General features: G+C 49.9%; 6 protein-coding genes across 6 annotated transcripts; 4 read left to right on the top strand and 2 right to left on the bottom strand.

The window, feature by feature from the left end:
* Positions 1-48: 48 nt before the first annotated feature.
* On the top strand, positions 49-2,171 carry PV06_05928 (uncharacterized protein; the record flags this gene model as incomplete). Its single annotated transcript, XM_016406981.1, has 6 exons — positions 49-319; positions 479-539; positions 611-1,427; positions 1,502-1,612; positions 1,734-1,894; positions 2,012-2,171. 6 exons carry the CDS (start codon positions 49-51, stop codon positions 2,169-2,171), a joined length of 1,581 nt encoding a protein of 526 aa, XP_016262585.1.
* Positions 2,172-2,314: 143 nt separating this feature from the next.
* Positions 2,315-3,550, bottom strand: PV06_05927 (uncharacterized protein; the record flags this gene model as incomplete). The annotated part of the gene is made up of 3 exons (XM_016406980.1): positions 2,315-2,871; positions 2,977-3,045; positions 3,154-3,550. 3 exons carry the CDS (start codon positions 3,548-3,550, stop codon positions 2,315-2,317), a joined length of 1,023 nt encoding a protein of 340 aa, XP_016262584.1.
* Positions 3,551-4,416: 866 nt separating this feature from the next.
* On the top strand, positions 4,417-6,590 carry PV06_05926 (uncharacterized protein). The gene is made up of 2 exons (XM_016406979.1): positions 4,417-4,586; positions 4,638-6,590. The coding sequence occupies exons 1-2, from the start codon at positions 4,473-4,475 to the stop codon at positions 6,237-6,239; spliced, it is 1,716 nt and encodes a 571-aa protein (XP_016262583.1). The 5' UTR covers positions 4,417-4,472; the 3' UTR covers positions 6,240-6,590.
* PV06_05925 (uncharacterized protein) lies at positions 6,526-7,813 on the bottom strand. Its single transcript, XM_016406978.1, has 3 exons — positions 7,707-7,813; positions 7,473-7,653; positions 6,526-7,409 (listed from the first exon to the last, which is right to left on the bottom strand). The coding sequence occupies exons 1-3, from the start codon at positions 7,764-7,766 to the stop codon at positions 6,688-6,690; spliced, it is 963 nt and encodes a 320-aa protein (XP_016262582.1). The 5' UTR covers positions 7,767-7,813; the 3' UTR covers positions 6,526-6,687.
* Positions 7,814-8,270: 457 nt separating this feature from the next.
* On the top strand, positions 8,271-10,105 carry PV06_05924 (uncharacterized protein). Its single transcript, XM_016406977.1, has one exon. The coding sequence runs from the start codon at positions 8,498-8,500 to the stop codon at positions 9,947-9,949; it is 1,452 nt and encodes a 483-aa protein (XP_016262581.1). The 5' UTR covers positions 8,271-8,497; the 3' UTR covers positions 9,950-10,105.
* Positions 10,106-10,455: 350 nt separating this feature from the next.
* PV06_05923 (uncharacterized protein) lies at positions 10,456-11,792 on the top strand. The gene is made up of 2 exons (XM_016406976.1): positions 10,456-10,782; positions 11,034-11,792. The coding sequence occupies exons 1-2, from the start codon at positions 10,546-10,548 to the stop codon at positions 11,382-11,384; spliced, it is 588 nt and encodes a 195-aa protein (XP_016262580.1). The 5' UTR covers positions 10,456-10,545; the 3' UTR covers positions 11,385-11,792.
* The last annotated feature ends 4,669 nt before the right edge of the window (positions 11,793-16,461 follow it).

The following is a 16,461-nucleotide window of genomic DNA, read 5'->3' as shown; positions in this document are numbered from 1 at the left end:
TGTTCATTGTGTTATACCACCGAGATACTTTGGGACGATATGATGATGATGGCACCACCACCTTCACTTTCGTCCTCCTCCTCCTCCTCCTCCTCCTTCTCTGGGACCATTTTGTTTTTATTGTTGATTTCGGTCTCGACAATCGTCCTTCGCGCGATTTATCGATTGACGTTCCATCCACTCGCTCGGTTCCCTGGTCCCAAACTCGCGGCCGTCACGAACTTGTACGCCGTGAGTTACGACTTGTCCTCGGAGGATTGCCTCGTGAAGCATTTGAAACATCTCCACGATCGATATGGTGCGTTTGCCCTCTTGTTTCGTAAGTTTCACACATGGGAAAGATTCAAGTTTCTTTCCGTCCTACACCGCACAGGAAAGACTTCTCAAAGGTCTTTGTTGCTCGGTGGAGGAAGCACACATGTGTGCGTGTGTGTCTGTGTATCTTTGTACTGACCTATATGCACTCCCCTTTCTACAGGACCCATCGTTCGAGTACGACCTAATGAATTGCATGTTTTTGATTGGGATGCTTATCGAACGTGAGATGACCTGTATCGTCCTTTTTCCTGGTCTTTTGGACTAACCCGACTTTCTCGACCCTTCCTCAAAGTGTATTCAAACCAAATTCGGATTTCCATCGACCTCGAGAGTTCTACAATGCTCCACAATGCGAAGGTTCGTTCCTGAACGTCTCCGACGGTCGTGTCGCAAAGCCCCATCGGGATTTGTTCGTCCAGGCCTTTTCCAGACGTGCCATCAAACGTCTGGAGCCTTTGATAAACAAAAAACTTGACCGGTTTCTGGAACGACTGGACGAGTTCGCGACTCGAGGGACAGCCGTCGATCTGGACGTGGCGTTTGCTTGCTTCACCGGCGACGTGACGATGGATTACTGTTACCAGATGAACCTGGGTTTGTTGGACGCCCCCCTCCTCAGACCCAGCATGATGGTCTACCTGGACGAGTTCGCCCCCATCGTGCCGTTCTTCTGGTACTTTCCGGGCGTCGGCAACTTGCTGAACAAGCTCGTGTTCGGCGACGTCCTGCCGACCCAAAAGGTCAAGGCGTGGTTCCCCGCGGCCGCGGCCATGAAGGACATGATGAGGCGGTGTGAAGAGCTCGTGACGTCCCTGGCTCAGGCGCCGAGCGGGTCGAAGGAGGTGACGTCCTCGATGTTCGCTGACGCCCTCGACCCAAAGGGTGGTCGGTACGTCGTCAGTCGCAAGGAGTTGGCCGCCGATGCCGTCTTGATGTTTCTCGCGGGTACCGACACGACCGCCCACGCGTTGACTTTTGGGTTTTGGGAAATGATCAAGAGACCGGGGATTCTGGAGAGACTTCGTCAGGAGTTGGGAGAGGCCAAACTCCAACTGGGAGGCTCAGAAGCGGTCACGACACTTGCTGATCTGGAGAGTCTGCCGTACTTGGTGAGTTTTTTTTTCACCTCGTTCAGCTCAGGGACAGAAAGGACCTGACGACTTTCTTTGTGTGCGACTTTTAGAGAGCCGTGGTCAAAGAATCTCTACGTGTCTCGATGGGCACTTCTGCTCGACTCCCTCGACTGGTACCTCCTCAGGGAGCTGTCTTGTGTGGCGAGGTCATTGCACCTGGAGTAAGTTTGCCCTCCCCCCCGGCCGGTTCCCCTGTGCGAGTATAGTATGGTATCGTGTGTGTGTTGTTGTTGTTTGTTGGTGGCACAAGGAAAATTTGTTGACACGTACGGCATCGTACAGACTCGAGTTTCTTTCTCCCATTACGTGTACAACAACGACCCTGCAATATTCCACGATCCGTATACCTTCAAGCCCGAGAGGTGGCTGGGAGACGACGTGAACGAGTTGGAAAGCCACATGATTAGCTTTTCTCGTGGGAGCAGGAACTGTATTGGTCAAAAGTAAGTCGCTCTTGACATGTCTTTCCTTGAATTACTTTTACTTGCGAAAGATCGACTTATTGAGAAGGTATTGCACATAAGACTTGGCTAATCCTGTCTGTATCGGAGTGTACATAGTCTCGCTCTGGCGGAACTTCATCAAGCAATCGCACACCTGGTCGAACGATTTGATTTTGTCAATTCCGGAACGACCGATCACGACATGGACTGGCAGGACAAGTTCACACCGAGATGTATGGGACGGTTGAAGGTGAAATTGAAGGTGGTCGATCATTGAGTCTATTTTTTTCCCTCTATCTTTGTTTTAAGGAAAAAGAGTTGTCATGTTGTGGTGGTGGTGGTGGTAGAAACACCAGTGCGGCTTAAACGATATGAAATTGTGCTGTCGAAGTCGTCGTCCTCCCCCTTTTTTTTCCTCATTCACGCACTCAATCCGGTCATTTTCAAGCTTTCGGTCCAAAGTCTCTTTTCTCCCTCCGGGTTGAAAGCATCACTGTTGTAACCACCAGAGTAGTAAGGAGCGTCCGCGGGAGTGGGTTCGGCCTCGGCGACTTCATCGAGGTAGAGACCTCCCTTGCCCTCCAATTCTTTGGCCACCGCGGCCCAGACGGTGGTGGCGGCTCCCTGCTCGGTATTCTTCATCATCTTCATCAGGCCTTCATCGTTCATGAGGTCATGAGTGTTCGGGAGATACCTCGCGAGAGGGGTGAGGATTCCTCCCGGATGCAAGCTCAAGGCGCGCAAGTTCCGGGCCCTGTATTTCCGGTCCAACTCGTTGGCAAAGTAGATGTTTGCGAGTTTGGACTGACCGTAGGCGGCGATGGGGACGTACTCGGTGCGTTCGTAGTTGAGATCGTCAAAGTTGATCGGGGCGTGTCTGTGGGCGGCGGAGGCGACCGACACGACGCGGGAGTTGAACGACGGGGTCGCCGAGGCCAAAAGGGCGGCCTTGACTTGGTGGAAGAGATAGAAGTGGGCTGGGAAGCACGGGGATCAGGTAAAGAAAGGATCATACACACGCACACACACCAATGCCATGGAAGCCAGAGAAATGGTGGTGGTAGTAGGAGTAGTAAACGTACCTAGATGGTTGGTGCCTAATTGGAGTTCAAATCCATCGGAAGTTTTGCCTTGTGGACAGGCCATGATTCCTGGCAGAGAACAAAAAAGCGTTAATTGAAAAGTGAATCCATCTCTGAGCAGGAAAGGGTGTCCCCCATTCTTTCTCCCTGTTCCATCAAGTCAAGATCCTTACTTACCTGCGTTGTTGATTAGGATGTTGAGCTTGCCACCGCTCTGGCGGAGGAACTCTTCTGCTCCGGCACGGATGCTGGCCAATGAACCCAAGTCCATCTTGATCACAGAGACTTTGCCCGGCTTGCCGTCAGCCAGAATCTCGTCTGCAACCTGCTTTCCCTTGGCGACATCCCGGACAGTGATGTAGACGTCCGCACCGGTCAGATGAAGAGCTTTAGCAGTGTCAGCTCCGAGACCTCCTGGAGAGCATCCTGTAATGAGAATGACCCTGCCACTCCATTCGGGACTCGCAATGAGGCCTTGATCCTTGATTATTTGGGCGGCTGTTGGTCGGGAGTCACCTGGTCCTTTGAGGCTTTCGGTTTTGTGTTGTTCGAGGTAAGGAGCGAGGCGTGCCATTTTGTTTTGCTTTTCTTTTGTGTATGCAAACAAGCAAGACGAGAGAGATAGAGAGAGGATGTTGAGAGTATGAAGAAGTCTTGTGCTTGAATGAAGAAGTCTTGTGCTTGAATAGTACTACATCAATCCTTCTTGTTGTTTTAACCCCGGTATAATAAAAGCAGTGTCTTTTCTCCACCGTTCGGACCAATTGCGGAATTAGTCATCTTACAGAGCGGGATTGCGCATAACTTGTAAATATGCAAGAATGCGTGGGTTTTCGGTGATAGTTAATGACCAACTGTCTCTTCCTTTCACTCTAAGCATAACAAACCGTTCTCTCCACGGTGCTTCAACAATGACCGGGCTAGGTTCGATGTCAGCAGTATGCAGCATTTCCCTTCCCACAGTCTGAATGGTCAATATCCATGCTCGGGTCTTGCTCCTAGACCCGATCCGAGTCCCCGCCGAGGCGTGATAAGTACTCGTACACGAGGTCCCTCTCAAGCATCCGTAGAGTGAAACTAACATAGGAGTTCTCATGTATCCATCCTGGGACTAGGTGAAGGTATGGAAGAGCACTTGCTCTCTTTTCAAATCCTACCGTTCAAACACTTGGTGAAGCCAAGCACTGACGATGGCCAATACGGCTCACTTACCCAAGATTGTAAACCGACATTCTGAAATACACGTAGGTAATTGTAGGTCCTGGCACTGGCAGAGGATAGAATAAGGTCTTGTGCTCTGTACTTCCCCCAACAGAGATGTTTGGTTGTTACTCGTAAGTTTTGTACATATTCCGCTGCCAAGAAAAGTCTTGGCCCAAGGCAATGTCTGCGGGCAAGATTCTTTGCGCAAGGCTGCGGCTCGCATTCTCGAAACATACCCTACAACTCATATAATCGACCTTTTGCAGCCCCCGAGACAGACCTGTTTTATCACCATGTCTGGTCTTCTCGGTGCGGGCTACGAGTCCAGCGATGATGAAACTCCGACGGCCCAACCTACTCGGGCGCAGCCAAAGCCCGTAAACGCTGCACCAGATGTTTCCACAGAGGTTTGGTCTTCGATCTCAAGACACAGTGCTGGTCGACCTAACATCTTACAGGTTGCGAGTGAAATGCAGATAATGCTAGCGAACCCCACGAGCAATGCACTCACCTACAATGCCACATACGACAACCTCTCGAGGCCATCACAGGGCCCCGTTAACCCGTTCAAATCCACAACGGGAAACGCACTCAAGCGCAAGAATGTACCCACAGGTCACGCCGAAGAGACTGCCATGTCCGAAGCCACCTTCAAAACACAGCATCGTACCTTCCAGAGTCTTGGCTACACGAAAGATCCCAGTTTAAATGGGGCATACGTAGGGAATCAAGATGCGGTCGCAAAATACGGCGGAAAGGACGTTGTTCAGATACGACACACCAAGGATGAGAGCGCAGTTATTCGAGCCAAGAGACAACGGAAGGGTGATAGCAGCATAGTGGACGGTGAAGGCGCCTACCTCGGGCCGTGGGCGAAATACACGAGCGACGACGTGGCGTATGAGCGAGCCGAAGCAGCCGCCGACCAGGAACTCGCATCGGACGAGGAATGGGTAGAAGAAGGGCTTGACCCTCTGCCGCCGCCTCCCAAGGAAGCCACGGCATATGCCGAAGACTCGAACGCCTCCGAAACCACAGAATTTCATGGTGCTTCGGAATTCGACTACCAAGGCCGTACCTACATGCACGTTCCTCAAGATCTGGATATCGACCTGCGCAAAGAACCTGGATCTATACAGAACTACGCCCCGAAGAAACTCATCCACGTGTACAAATACCACACCAAACCCATCACATCCCTACGCTTTATTCCTCATTCTTCTCATCTCCTACTATCCTCTTCTGCCGACTCAAAAATTGCCCTTTGGGACGCACACCACGACCGAACGCTATTGCGGACATTCTCTGGCCACAACAAAGCCGTCACAGACACCGACTTCCATCCTTCGGGTCGCACTTTTCTTTCTGCGTCCTATGATCGCCAAATGAAGCTGTGGGATACCGAGACAGGAAAATGCATATCACGCTTCACGACCGGCAAGACTCCTCACACCCTACGCTTCCATCCGGACGGCAATGAATTCATCGCCGGCATGTCCGATAAAAAGATTGTCCAGTTCGATACGAGATCAGGTGACTTAACGCAAGAATACGACCACCATCTCGGACCAATTAATACGCTCACGTTCGTCGACGAAGGCCGGAGGTTCATATCCACATCAGACGATAAGTCTCTGAGGGCATGGGAATACGGCATCCCCGTACCTATCAAGTTCATCGCTGATCCCAGCATGTATGCTCTGGTGAGGGCCGCGCCACACCCCAGTGGGAAGTACGTTGCGTTCCAGAGCGCCGACAACCAGATCGTCGTGTACGCGGCGGGCGACAAGTTCCGACAGAATCGCAAAAAGGGATTCCGCGGGCACAACACCAGTGGGTATGCGATCGACGTGGCCATCTCACCCGATGGTGGGATTATTGCTTCAGGAGATACCGGCGGCTTTGTGTGCTTTTGGGATTGGAAAACGGGCAAGATGTGGCACAAGGTTCAGGCTGGAGGAGAGGGCACCGGCGCGGTTACCTGTGTCGCGTGGCATGGGCAAGAAACTAGCAAAGTCGCCACGGGTGGACTGGATGGCATTATTAGATATTGGGATTGAGAGGAGCCAAGAAGGATCAAATAAGAAACAACGACTGTTCACAGTTCCTTTCGAAGAAGACAGCACGCTGGGTCTCGCTCCGCTAAGTCGACCGGACAAGGCGTCGTTGACGTGATTAGCATCAATGTCACCGGCCGCGGCTTCCCGGCCTAGAGTACACTACAGGCAAATACGAGCCGAGACCAGCGAGACTTGCTGTCAGACGGTCAAGGCTGGTCGAGTCTGGTCACCATTCCACGGGACGAAACCAAAGGCTGAACACACCGTTTCACGAATGAGGCGAGAGTGCCACTGATATGTGTGTGATTTGGTCTACATAATCTTGACAGTATTAATACACCATCCAAAATGTTCTACAATTCATGTTCACTTTGTGGAAAAACATCCGTAGAATGGAATTCTGAACAAATCGGAGGTCGGACAGAGGTGCACATGTCGCGAGATTTTATTAGATATCGCCCATGCCTCTTCCGACAGCCTCGATGCTTGCAATGTTCTTCGTGCGTCTGCCACCATAGTAATTTTCAGTCTCGGCATGGACCAGTCGTTCTTCGACCTTTTGCCAATCAATGCTGTCCCACCACGCGGTCAGGTAAGCTCGCTTCCCAAGCATCCCGTAATCCGGAATCCACTGGTGTTGCCAGACATTGGCGCAGAGAATGGGTGTGGCGTTGAGCGCGCCGACAAATTTGTTCGACTGGTACATGCTGAAGCGGCCACTGTGGCCGGCCGTTCTCGACCCGTCGACCACGCGGGCTGCATTCTTGAGTTGATCCGCGACCTCTCGGCCGTTGAAGTTGGCCATGTCTTGCGTGTCCCTTCGTGGCGCCGCCTGAGGCCACGGGCTGCCGGCGTTGTACGTGGCGAGGATCGTCATACCACCGAACGATGTCGGCTTCATCAGCCAGACGAACCCGTTTCCGAACATGGCGTCTGCAATCTCGAGGAACTCGGAGCGCAGGTTCTCCAGAGATCCAAAGTCCGACTCTATGTTTTTGGCCGTCTGCACTCCTGGACGTCGCTCGACGGGATCCTGACTGTCTGTCAGGGCTTCCCAAAAGAAGAGGGTGTGGTCTGCCATGGCTGCATGGTTGTAGAGGGCTGCTCGATCGGCTCGGTGGGCGTTCTGCCAATGAAGGGTTCTAGTCTGAGTATGTTCATCCGGTGTTCCTTTTGAGCAAAATGTTAGATCGACTATTCGTCAAAGAACCGTCCTCGGGGAAGAAAACGTGCCTTGGGTATATTCCGTCAACTTGTCACATAGGTGTTGAGCATATTTCGTGTACGTTTCTTGAAAGGTGTTGGCTGAGAGAAAGCCCGGAACGCCGTTCTCGGCGAACCTCTCCTGCTTCTTTGCATCCGCCCATACCGGAGGAGTATGTTTGCATCGACGCTGAGTTCGGGGAAGAACAGACTAGAGAAAGCTAAGTTAGCTATGCACCTGCTTTTGCGTAGGATTTAACAAACACTTTGTTTGACGATGGCTCGCAGCAGAGACTGCGGCCTCGTCGACGGTCGTGTGATCATGAACGGAATACTGAACGGCCCAACTTCATTTGCCCGGCCAAACAACTACTCGTAAGTGTTGTAGATTGATTTTCTTCAAAGACTGGCCGCAGTTTTTGAAAGAGGAATAGTGCCGCTGCTCTTCTGCGTGACCCAATCAAATGGCGTCAAGGCCCTGGCCAATCACATAGCTTCATTTTCCTTCTCAGCACATCTCCTGAAACAATCGACTCTGCCACCTCCATCCTCTACACTTCCTAAAACTTCGGTGGCCAAGGGCCAATACTTCCAACATGATCGACTGTTTCGTTCACATGATGTGCTTACGGACCCTGTCATGAAGTCGCGCAACATTCGCGCAAGCGGCAAAGCACTGGCTATTCTCGGACCATTTTCAACAGCTGCCTGAGTGTTCATAGTCAATGGCTATCAAAGGGCCAGAAAAGTCTACCACTGCAACACAACGCATATTCCAGCTGGGTCACTTGTCGCCATCTTACAAGACCTATAATCTATGTCTCGGTCGTTTTCTTTCAGTAAGTCATGGTTCAAAGGTGAGTGTATCACCGTTTCTTTGTTCGTTTCTTGGAAGCCTTTGTTTATCACGCTTCGTTCACGCTGCTATTTTGGCCTACGCCTTTCAACGATCCAGCTGAGCTGCCCTTTATACATTACAAACGACTGGTCCGACTTTGAGCAACCTCGGCTCTGCCGTGCTATCTGGTTCTTCCCAACCACGTCTATACTACACGATGTACCTATTTTCCAGCCCAAGTGGCCTGTGGCTCTTATGGACCACCTCCGTTATACTGTCTTCGGCCTCAGCCTTTGGCATGACTTTTCAAGAGGAAAATACTCTGTTCCAACTCGGAAAACGAGATGATCTCTCCTGTGCTGCAGTTGACCCCAAACTACCAAGCGATTTCAAATGTCCTTCCGGAACGAGTTGCATATCGCTAGACAACTCATCATCAGGTCTATGCTGTCCGGACAACAATAATTGCTCCAACATCCAGATCGTTTCTTGCAACATCCAGACTCAGAACCTAACAGCAAACGCAAACGCTGCTATATTTACCACAAAGCTAAGCGACAAGCTACCAACATGCGGCGATGGGTGCTGTCCATTCGGATACGAGTGCATTCTATCCCCAGACGGCAAGAATGTTTGTAACCTCATCGCCAGTACAAGCAAGACCAACGTCACTGCATCCTCCGTAACAACATCAACTGCATCAAAGTCCTCTGCAAGCTCAACATCCACGCCAACATCTACGGGTCTCAGTTCAGCCGTGTCCCAGACATCAAATTGCAACAAATTCCCCGTCGGGGTTTTTCTGGCTGGCTTTTTCCCTGGCATGTTTGTTGGAGCTTTCCTCATGCTTGCATGGGTAATCTGCTCTGGCCGCCACCGCAAGCCAGCTCGTGCATCGCGCAGCTCGACGTCTTCTACAAGATCGACCTACAAACCCACCATCTCAGATCCAATCCCGCTAGGATCCCCCAGTGGTGGACTCCGTACAGACTTTCTTCGCCGCACCACCGGCCGAGCCAAGTCCATCTTCTCCACGAAATCTCAGGTTCTCAGTGGTAACAGCACATCGCACTGGAAGATGCCCACACCACCTGTGCCCAATAATGTTCCCAATGCCACTTGCGTGCCTGCTCCGGTAACTCCGGACCGCACTCTCAGACATGAACTTAGCTCTGAGAGCATTCATGTATTCTCACCTCAAGGAAACGAAGGGGTCCCACAACCTATCCCTGCACACATTGCTCCACTGCGAGGCATGTCAGCTCAGCGCTACAATCCCAATGCGTCCAACACGAGTATGGGTAGCCCGTTCCAGTCGCCTCCCAAAGCTGACAATATGTACAGCGACCAGATGGCCCGGTCGAACATAGACACGCAATCACGGGGTCTGAGTACATACTCTGCGGTGTCTTCGTTGCACGATCGGGACGGTGGACATGAACCGGAAACTCTCCCTCCAGCACGCTACGAGCCAACGGTTTCTCCTGGCCATTGGAGCCCAAGCGTGACAAAGCGTGTTCGGATCGACGGCGCGGCGGAACTTGAAAGCAGGCCGACCACCACCTTTACTGAGATGTTGCACGAGGCAGGGTTCCCAGATCCTTTGAATGGTCACGGTACGCCGGCCGTACCCAAGATTCCAAAGATCTATGGCAGTGGTCGCTTATGATGAGGGCCTGATCATCTTCCGAGTCCCCTGATTATGGAGATGGATTATGATGTCGAGCAGAGCTTAATGTTCTAGTTGTGAGCTCTACATGTTTGTGTACTAGTCTTTTAGCGATGATAAGTCTGTTGTTTTATTATGCACTCAGCGGTCAATTACTCTACTATCACTACTCTGGCTTTGTTGATAGATGTCAGAGGTTAATGCAAATTTTACATATTTCATTTCTGTTTCCCACCTTACAAACGCGACGTAATATTGGATAGCTACATAAGTCGACCACAAGACTCAACAAAAGAACCAAGACAGTCAACAAAGCTCATTAATTTACTCATACAAAGATCTTCCTCTTGTTGCATTTGTCTAACAATCGGACTGTCAAAAGCGGCACTTAACTCTCTTGCCTTTGCATCGACCAACTTTTAAAAGCGGCAACACAATACGATGTTGCCCACAGCCTTGCGCTTCTCCGCATCACAGGCATTTCCGCCGAATTGCCATCGATCGGTAGACAACACCCATTCCTTTGCAATCTTTGCAGGCCAAACATCTCATATCATCCTCAAAAAACTCATCGCCCACTCTGCGGTAGGCACAAGATGGCGGAAAACCGCTCTTCCTCTCCAACGCCGTCCGAACGCGCACGCAAAGACGCCGAAGATCGAGCCCGCGAGGAGGAAGAACAATCCAAACTCCCCTACCGTTGGACGCAGACGTTGGAAGAAGTGGACGTTAACGTTCCCATCCCCGGCAATTTGAAAGCGAGGGACCTGATAGTCGATTTGAAAAAGACACACATCAAAGTTTCGATAAAAGGACAAGATCCAATTATTGATGTATGTAGTAAAACCCGCCCCTCGACCAAGGAACATCACACACATGTACACATGCACATATACACACCCTCTCCTCCCTCTACTCTTCCTCTTTTCCCTTGACTGCACACACATCCCGTAACATGAGAAGATGCAGTCGATGTACATTTTCCGGTCACCTCTTGTTCTACCGGCCTATGCTCTTGAAATTCGCGTGCACAATCATGTCAAGCTCGTCGAGTCTATGGGCAAAACTAATCTTTCATGGACAGGGAGACTTCCCACACCCCATTCAAACTGACGACTCGACGTGGATCATCTCGACGAAACCCGACGGCACCAAAGAGATCGCCATCAACCTGTCCAAGGCGAGAGGTTCGTACTGGTGGGCTCACGTGGTGACTTCGGCTCCCAAGATCGACACCACAAAAATCGTCCCCGAGAACTCGAAACTGTCCGAGTTGGACGGCGAGACGAGGGGCATGGTCGAAAAGATGATGTACGACCAGGAGATGAAGAGACAAGGAAAACCGACCAGCGACGAACAAAAGAAGGAGGACATACTGAAAAAGTTCATGTCCGAGCATCCAGAAATGGATTTCAGTCAGGCAAAGATTGGTTGAACGAACAATAGAGGAGCGCAGGAAAAACAGACCCAGAAACGAAAAGAAAACAGAACTATTTCCGCAGGAACAATTACGGGATGACCCTTCCACCTTACCTGGGGTTCCTTAGTGTACAGAGAGAGGCTCTCCGGAGCATACACACGACTTCACGGAAATCGCTCGCTGTTGGGGGCTGCCTGGGTATCGTGGTGGTTTTTGTCGTGACGTTGCGAGACAGTATAGGTTTACAGAGTACGGTGTACAGGGAGCATACCCATACTCTGTGATATTCGGTACCCAACCAAAAACCAAAAACCACTAGTACCTTGATCAAAAATGTATGATACCCAACAAAATTAATCATGAAGAATTGAAATACAAAAAAAGAAAGAAAAAAAGTACATTGCAGGGATATAAAAATAAAACAATACGGACAATTCATGCATGAAATGCGTGGCTTATACGGCCTACATATTATTATCTACTACTCCGTAGATAATTTGAGATCGACAATGCATGGTACTCCGTAACGAGCAAGGGTACTTCGTATCTGGAAGGGGGCTTGTCATAAAGAACCGTGCACTAGTGAAAAGTTCTCGATACTGCGATGCCCTAGCCTGTACTTTCGTATAGACTTCCGTACCCTGCAGATGACAAGGGCTACTTTCGTATCCCGTATGGAGGTGTCGAACTAGCGGCCATCCAGCCTCACTTTTTTTGATGATGGGGACATGAAGATGCCCTGTATGGGGCGTATAGCGCTTGGCTTGGGCCCTTCTCAGCCTTGTCAAACTTCATTGGTCGGACGTCGACTGTAGGAGTATGGGGCCTCCTTTTTCGGCTGAGCCTGATGGGTTGCTCCTTTGGACTTGCAACACCGGAGGGTCGGAGTCCTTGCTCAATATGAGATGCGAGTGGAAAACAACTTATCAAACAACTCACCGATGCTATTCGATTTGATATTGATATCTGGGAGGCCCCACATCGAGCCTTGAAAGAACTGTACACAAGTAGGTTGGTCAAGTTGTACATTCTTTACGCCTTCATCCCATGATTGACCATGGAGGTGCCTCGACTTGCCTTTACGGTTCATCCCCACCGAAGTCTTCGACAAAAATCTTTCCGCGAGACAATGAATCCATGTGCCTGGAGGACGTCGATTCTCCACGGCTCAATCAGGTCGGAGGCCATGCAACATGCGCACCTGCAACATGGCTTCGCCTCGATTTTTTTTTTCTCTTCAGGGCGTGAGGCGTCGACTTGCAGTATCAGCCACTAGGAGAATAAAGTATCCTGCGTGATGCAACGGTTGCCATTTGACGAGTGGTTGTGCCATCGCCTCGTCCCGAGAAGCCCGGCGCCGAGGTTTAATTTCGTCCTCCATGGGTGGAAAGAAAAATCTCGATGCTCAGTCTCAACCTGGCCGCCAGACTATTGTGCATTGCAAATTTCAAAGAAGCAGACTTGGTGTGTACCGGCAACTTGGGCAGCTCTTTTGACGGTCCCTCCGCTTGAGATTATGTCGTTCCAGATGTACGCAAATCCCCAGCATTTGGAAACCACACGTCAGACGTACCTGGACTTCGCCGTGCAGGTGAGCTAGTTGAAAGATGGAGGGTTTCATTCTTCCCACATGGATTCTCACAACATCTCATCATCAGGATTCTTATACTTTTCCTTTTCTCCCTCGACTCTGTCATTCTCATCTCTCGCTATTGTTTGGTTCTTTTTGACTTTTGCCCATGATCGAGATGAGATGATGTCTCTAGGAAGCCGATTTGAAGGAAGGGTGGTGGGAGGTGTGCTCGGACAGAGAAAGCTCGCCTAGAGTAGGTCGTGAGTTTGAGGGTGAGGCGTGACAAGGCGAAGTTGACCTCTTGTCTGACATGGTTGTTTGGTAGGAGGGTGGTTCAGAGGGACACTGTAGAACAGAGTCACGTTCTGGTGCAATGCCAGGACAAGGATGTGTGCTCTAGAACCGGTCGATGAATCCATCCCGAAATCACAGCAAGTTTCTGCCTTTCATTGAACACGTTTAACATGGTTAGTGGCGTGCTTGACTCATGTGATCCAGCCAAAGGCAAATCCAAGGCTCGTGAATCTTCGTTTTCTTGTTCTGATCAATCGTCAATCATGTCATCGCCCACCCTTTCCCACTTCATTAAATCACCCGTCTTGCTGTACCGCAGGGATATGCAAGAGCGAGACGTTGCATGGTTGTTGCACAGTCTCGCATAGCGATATCTGTTTGTCCGCCAATGCAAAATTTTTTCAAGTCGAATGTACAGAGTATCGGGTCCTTTCTCTTCCTTTTTGCACCCTACGAGTATGTAGCAATGACGTGTCATCACGCTCACCGCCTTTCCACATTCCTTTTGGAACTTTGGGTGAGTTGTCTCGCTTAGAGCGTCGTTTACGATTGGTTTTGGAGAGAGACTGCGCTTTTCAAACTAGAGAAGAGAGAGAAAAAATACCATGGTCAAGCCTAGAAGGAAGACCGATCCGACTGCGAAACTCTGCGTCCATGGGGAATGTAGTTTGTTTTCTTTCTGTAGCACTCACTGTGGGTCATGCGAGCACTGGCGGGTTGAACAACCAGGTAGTTGTCCGGGAAGACACTATGGAATTCAAAGTCTCGTATACCATTCCCGAATGACACACTCTCTCCGATAAGTCGGAAAGGTGAAAAATCAGCATGTATTTGCAAGTACTCACTGACCAACGCGGGGACGACGTTTGTCCAGTGTCCTGATACGAAGTTGCATCTAGGTAGTGGCGGTGAAGGCGATTTTCGCTTTGTCTCTACGTAAAATTTGATCAACGGTTAATGGGATCCAATCCACAGGACTGTACCAAGTCGTCACAAGGTACACGACTCAAAGACCCTACTCCGTACAAAATCTTTCACTCAAAATACCATGATTGCATGGTACTGTGATCTCGGTGGTCCTTGGTGGTGACGGGGAAGTATTTGGGTGGTGTGTCTCCACACTCGCAAAGTACGACAGGGATTCTAATATTCAGAGATACTACGGAGCATTGAACAAAGGGCGATGGAATCTCCAGAATTTGACCAACAGCAGTACATACCAAGACAGTCACATCTCAAAGTCCAGGTTATACGGAGTTCACTACGTAAAAATACGACAAAAAAGGTCCAGATCACTACGGATGGTACGAAAGTGTAGCAGGGAATCTCCAAGTGTCTCAGAAATTTCCATCTCGTTTCAGCCTCAATTCTTTTCTTTTGGAATGTATCAGGTATGTGGAGATGGATTGGCTCGTTGCGTAATTGACTTGAAACACTCAAAGAATCAGATCTATGCTTATCTTGAGATCCAATTATGGTGTTTGACGATATGGGGGGGGATGTAAAGATGCTTTGTAACAACAAAATTGCCGGGTACTCGTGGTGGTACCAATGGACCTCGTTCGCGAGGTTGTTGTGTCTGCCATGGATCCAATACGGATACCACGGGGTAGAATTTCGTTGGGCATCAAAAATACTCTCTCCCTCTCTCGCTTGTTTTCCCCCTCTGATCTCGTCATTTTACACCGTCTCGCTCGTGGAAACGAGACGACGCACGGTACGGAGTACGTAAATGGTAGTTTCATCCATTGAAATGCGATCCTTCACTGTAGACGAGATTGGCCACGTCGGAATGGAATTGCAGTCTGTATCTGTAACGTTGATGCAGGTGACAAGCACCAGCATCAGAATCGCCCGGTTTTTCTTCTGTTCGAAGAAGCGAAACTCTCTAATAAAGAGTAGTAGTAAATCAGGCAAGGTAGATGTTTGCCACTAGGTAGATATTCGCCACCCATGGCGCCACAGTCACTTCGGTCAGGTAGCAATGCATGTGGTGTTTGATGGATCGTAGCACTCGAAAGCCACCTGTCTATGTGGTTGGGCAGGCTATTTGCTTAGTGCCTCAGCATTTGTGAGAGACCATTTCTCTGATTGCCTTGTCCCCGTGCCCAACGAGAGATCAATGGTACCATATTAGAAGACTAGCGTGAAGATAATGATGATGTTGCCGTCAAGCTGTCAAGTATAAAATTCCAATATAGTGGCCTGCCAGGCTCTCTCGGCGCCCTATCGCAGTTGTATTTCTCGATATACGGTTCAATCGTCTTGCCTAGACCTGATCGTCTGCGCCCAACAACGCAAGATGTTCTCCTAGTTGGGCGCCATGACAATCATGAAGTCAAGGTCATGCTCCTTTGAGCAGAAGAACTTGTAGAGTCCTTCTCTAGTCACTGAAATTGCAGTCCTGAGTTGAGATATTGATCGGGCGCGTGACAGACTTCCGCAATGCTGTTCATGTAGTGCCGTCGCCTAATGCATGTCTATACCATCGCAATAGAGAAGCGTGAGTTCATTGCCGCGAAAGGCGTTTGCCATCACACCATCTGTCCTAGAAGCTCGTCACGATCCTCCCGAAGGCAATGAGTGCATAGAAAACATGTCCATCTGTCAGGTTCCGCCTCTTAACCGTCGAAATATTGGATCAACCTATACCAAGTTTGACAATGAACGATTGGATAACTTGGCCTTGTACTTCGGGAAGTACATCGTTATTCGATGCTTCTGTCTCGCTTGCGGATCAATCTGTGATATAACGTCGTTGATTGACCTATGCTAGAAGGACTTGTGCGGCTGAGCGTGGGATGAGAGGTTCTTGGAGGGAGGTCTGGATGCTTGAAATGTAGCGCTGTCAGGGACTATTGCATCTATAGCCAGAAGACGGTATGCAGGTGTATCTTAAACGTACCGATGCTCTCTGTCAGAGCCGTTGTCTTGCATTGCTGAAACATGAGTCAAATACTTCCTGCACGACCAACAGAACAATCTCCCTGAATGCTTTTCAAGCGATTGTGACTGGACACAAATAGTCGCCATCCCCGTTATCAATTGACTTTTCTGGGTATTGACAGTTCTGTTTAGTCTTCGTTCTGCGTCTACCACGTCAACTGGACCTGTTCGCCCTGAAATATGGAGTCTGGCCTAAAAAGTGAATGCGACGAATTCCTAATGTTAAAGTATTGTATCGCCAGCGACAAAGATACGGTTAGGATGAGAATATCTCACGCT

Source organism: Exophiala oligosperma, assembly GCF_000835515.1.
Source record: "Exophiala oligosperma strain CBS 72588 unplaced genomic scaffold supercont1.5, whole genome shotgun sequence".
Lineage (NCBI taxonomy): Eukaryota > Fungi > Ascomycota > Eurotiomycetes > Chaetothyriales > Herpotrichiellaceae > Exophiala > Exophiala oligosperma.
This window is presented reverse-complemented; position numbering and strand designations above follow the sequence as displayed.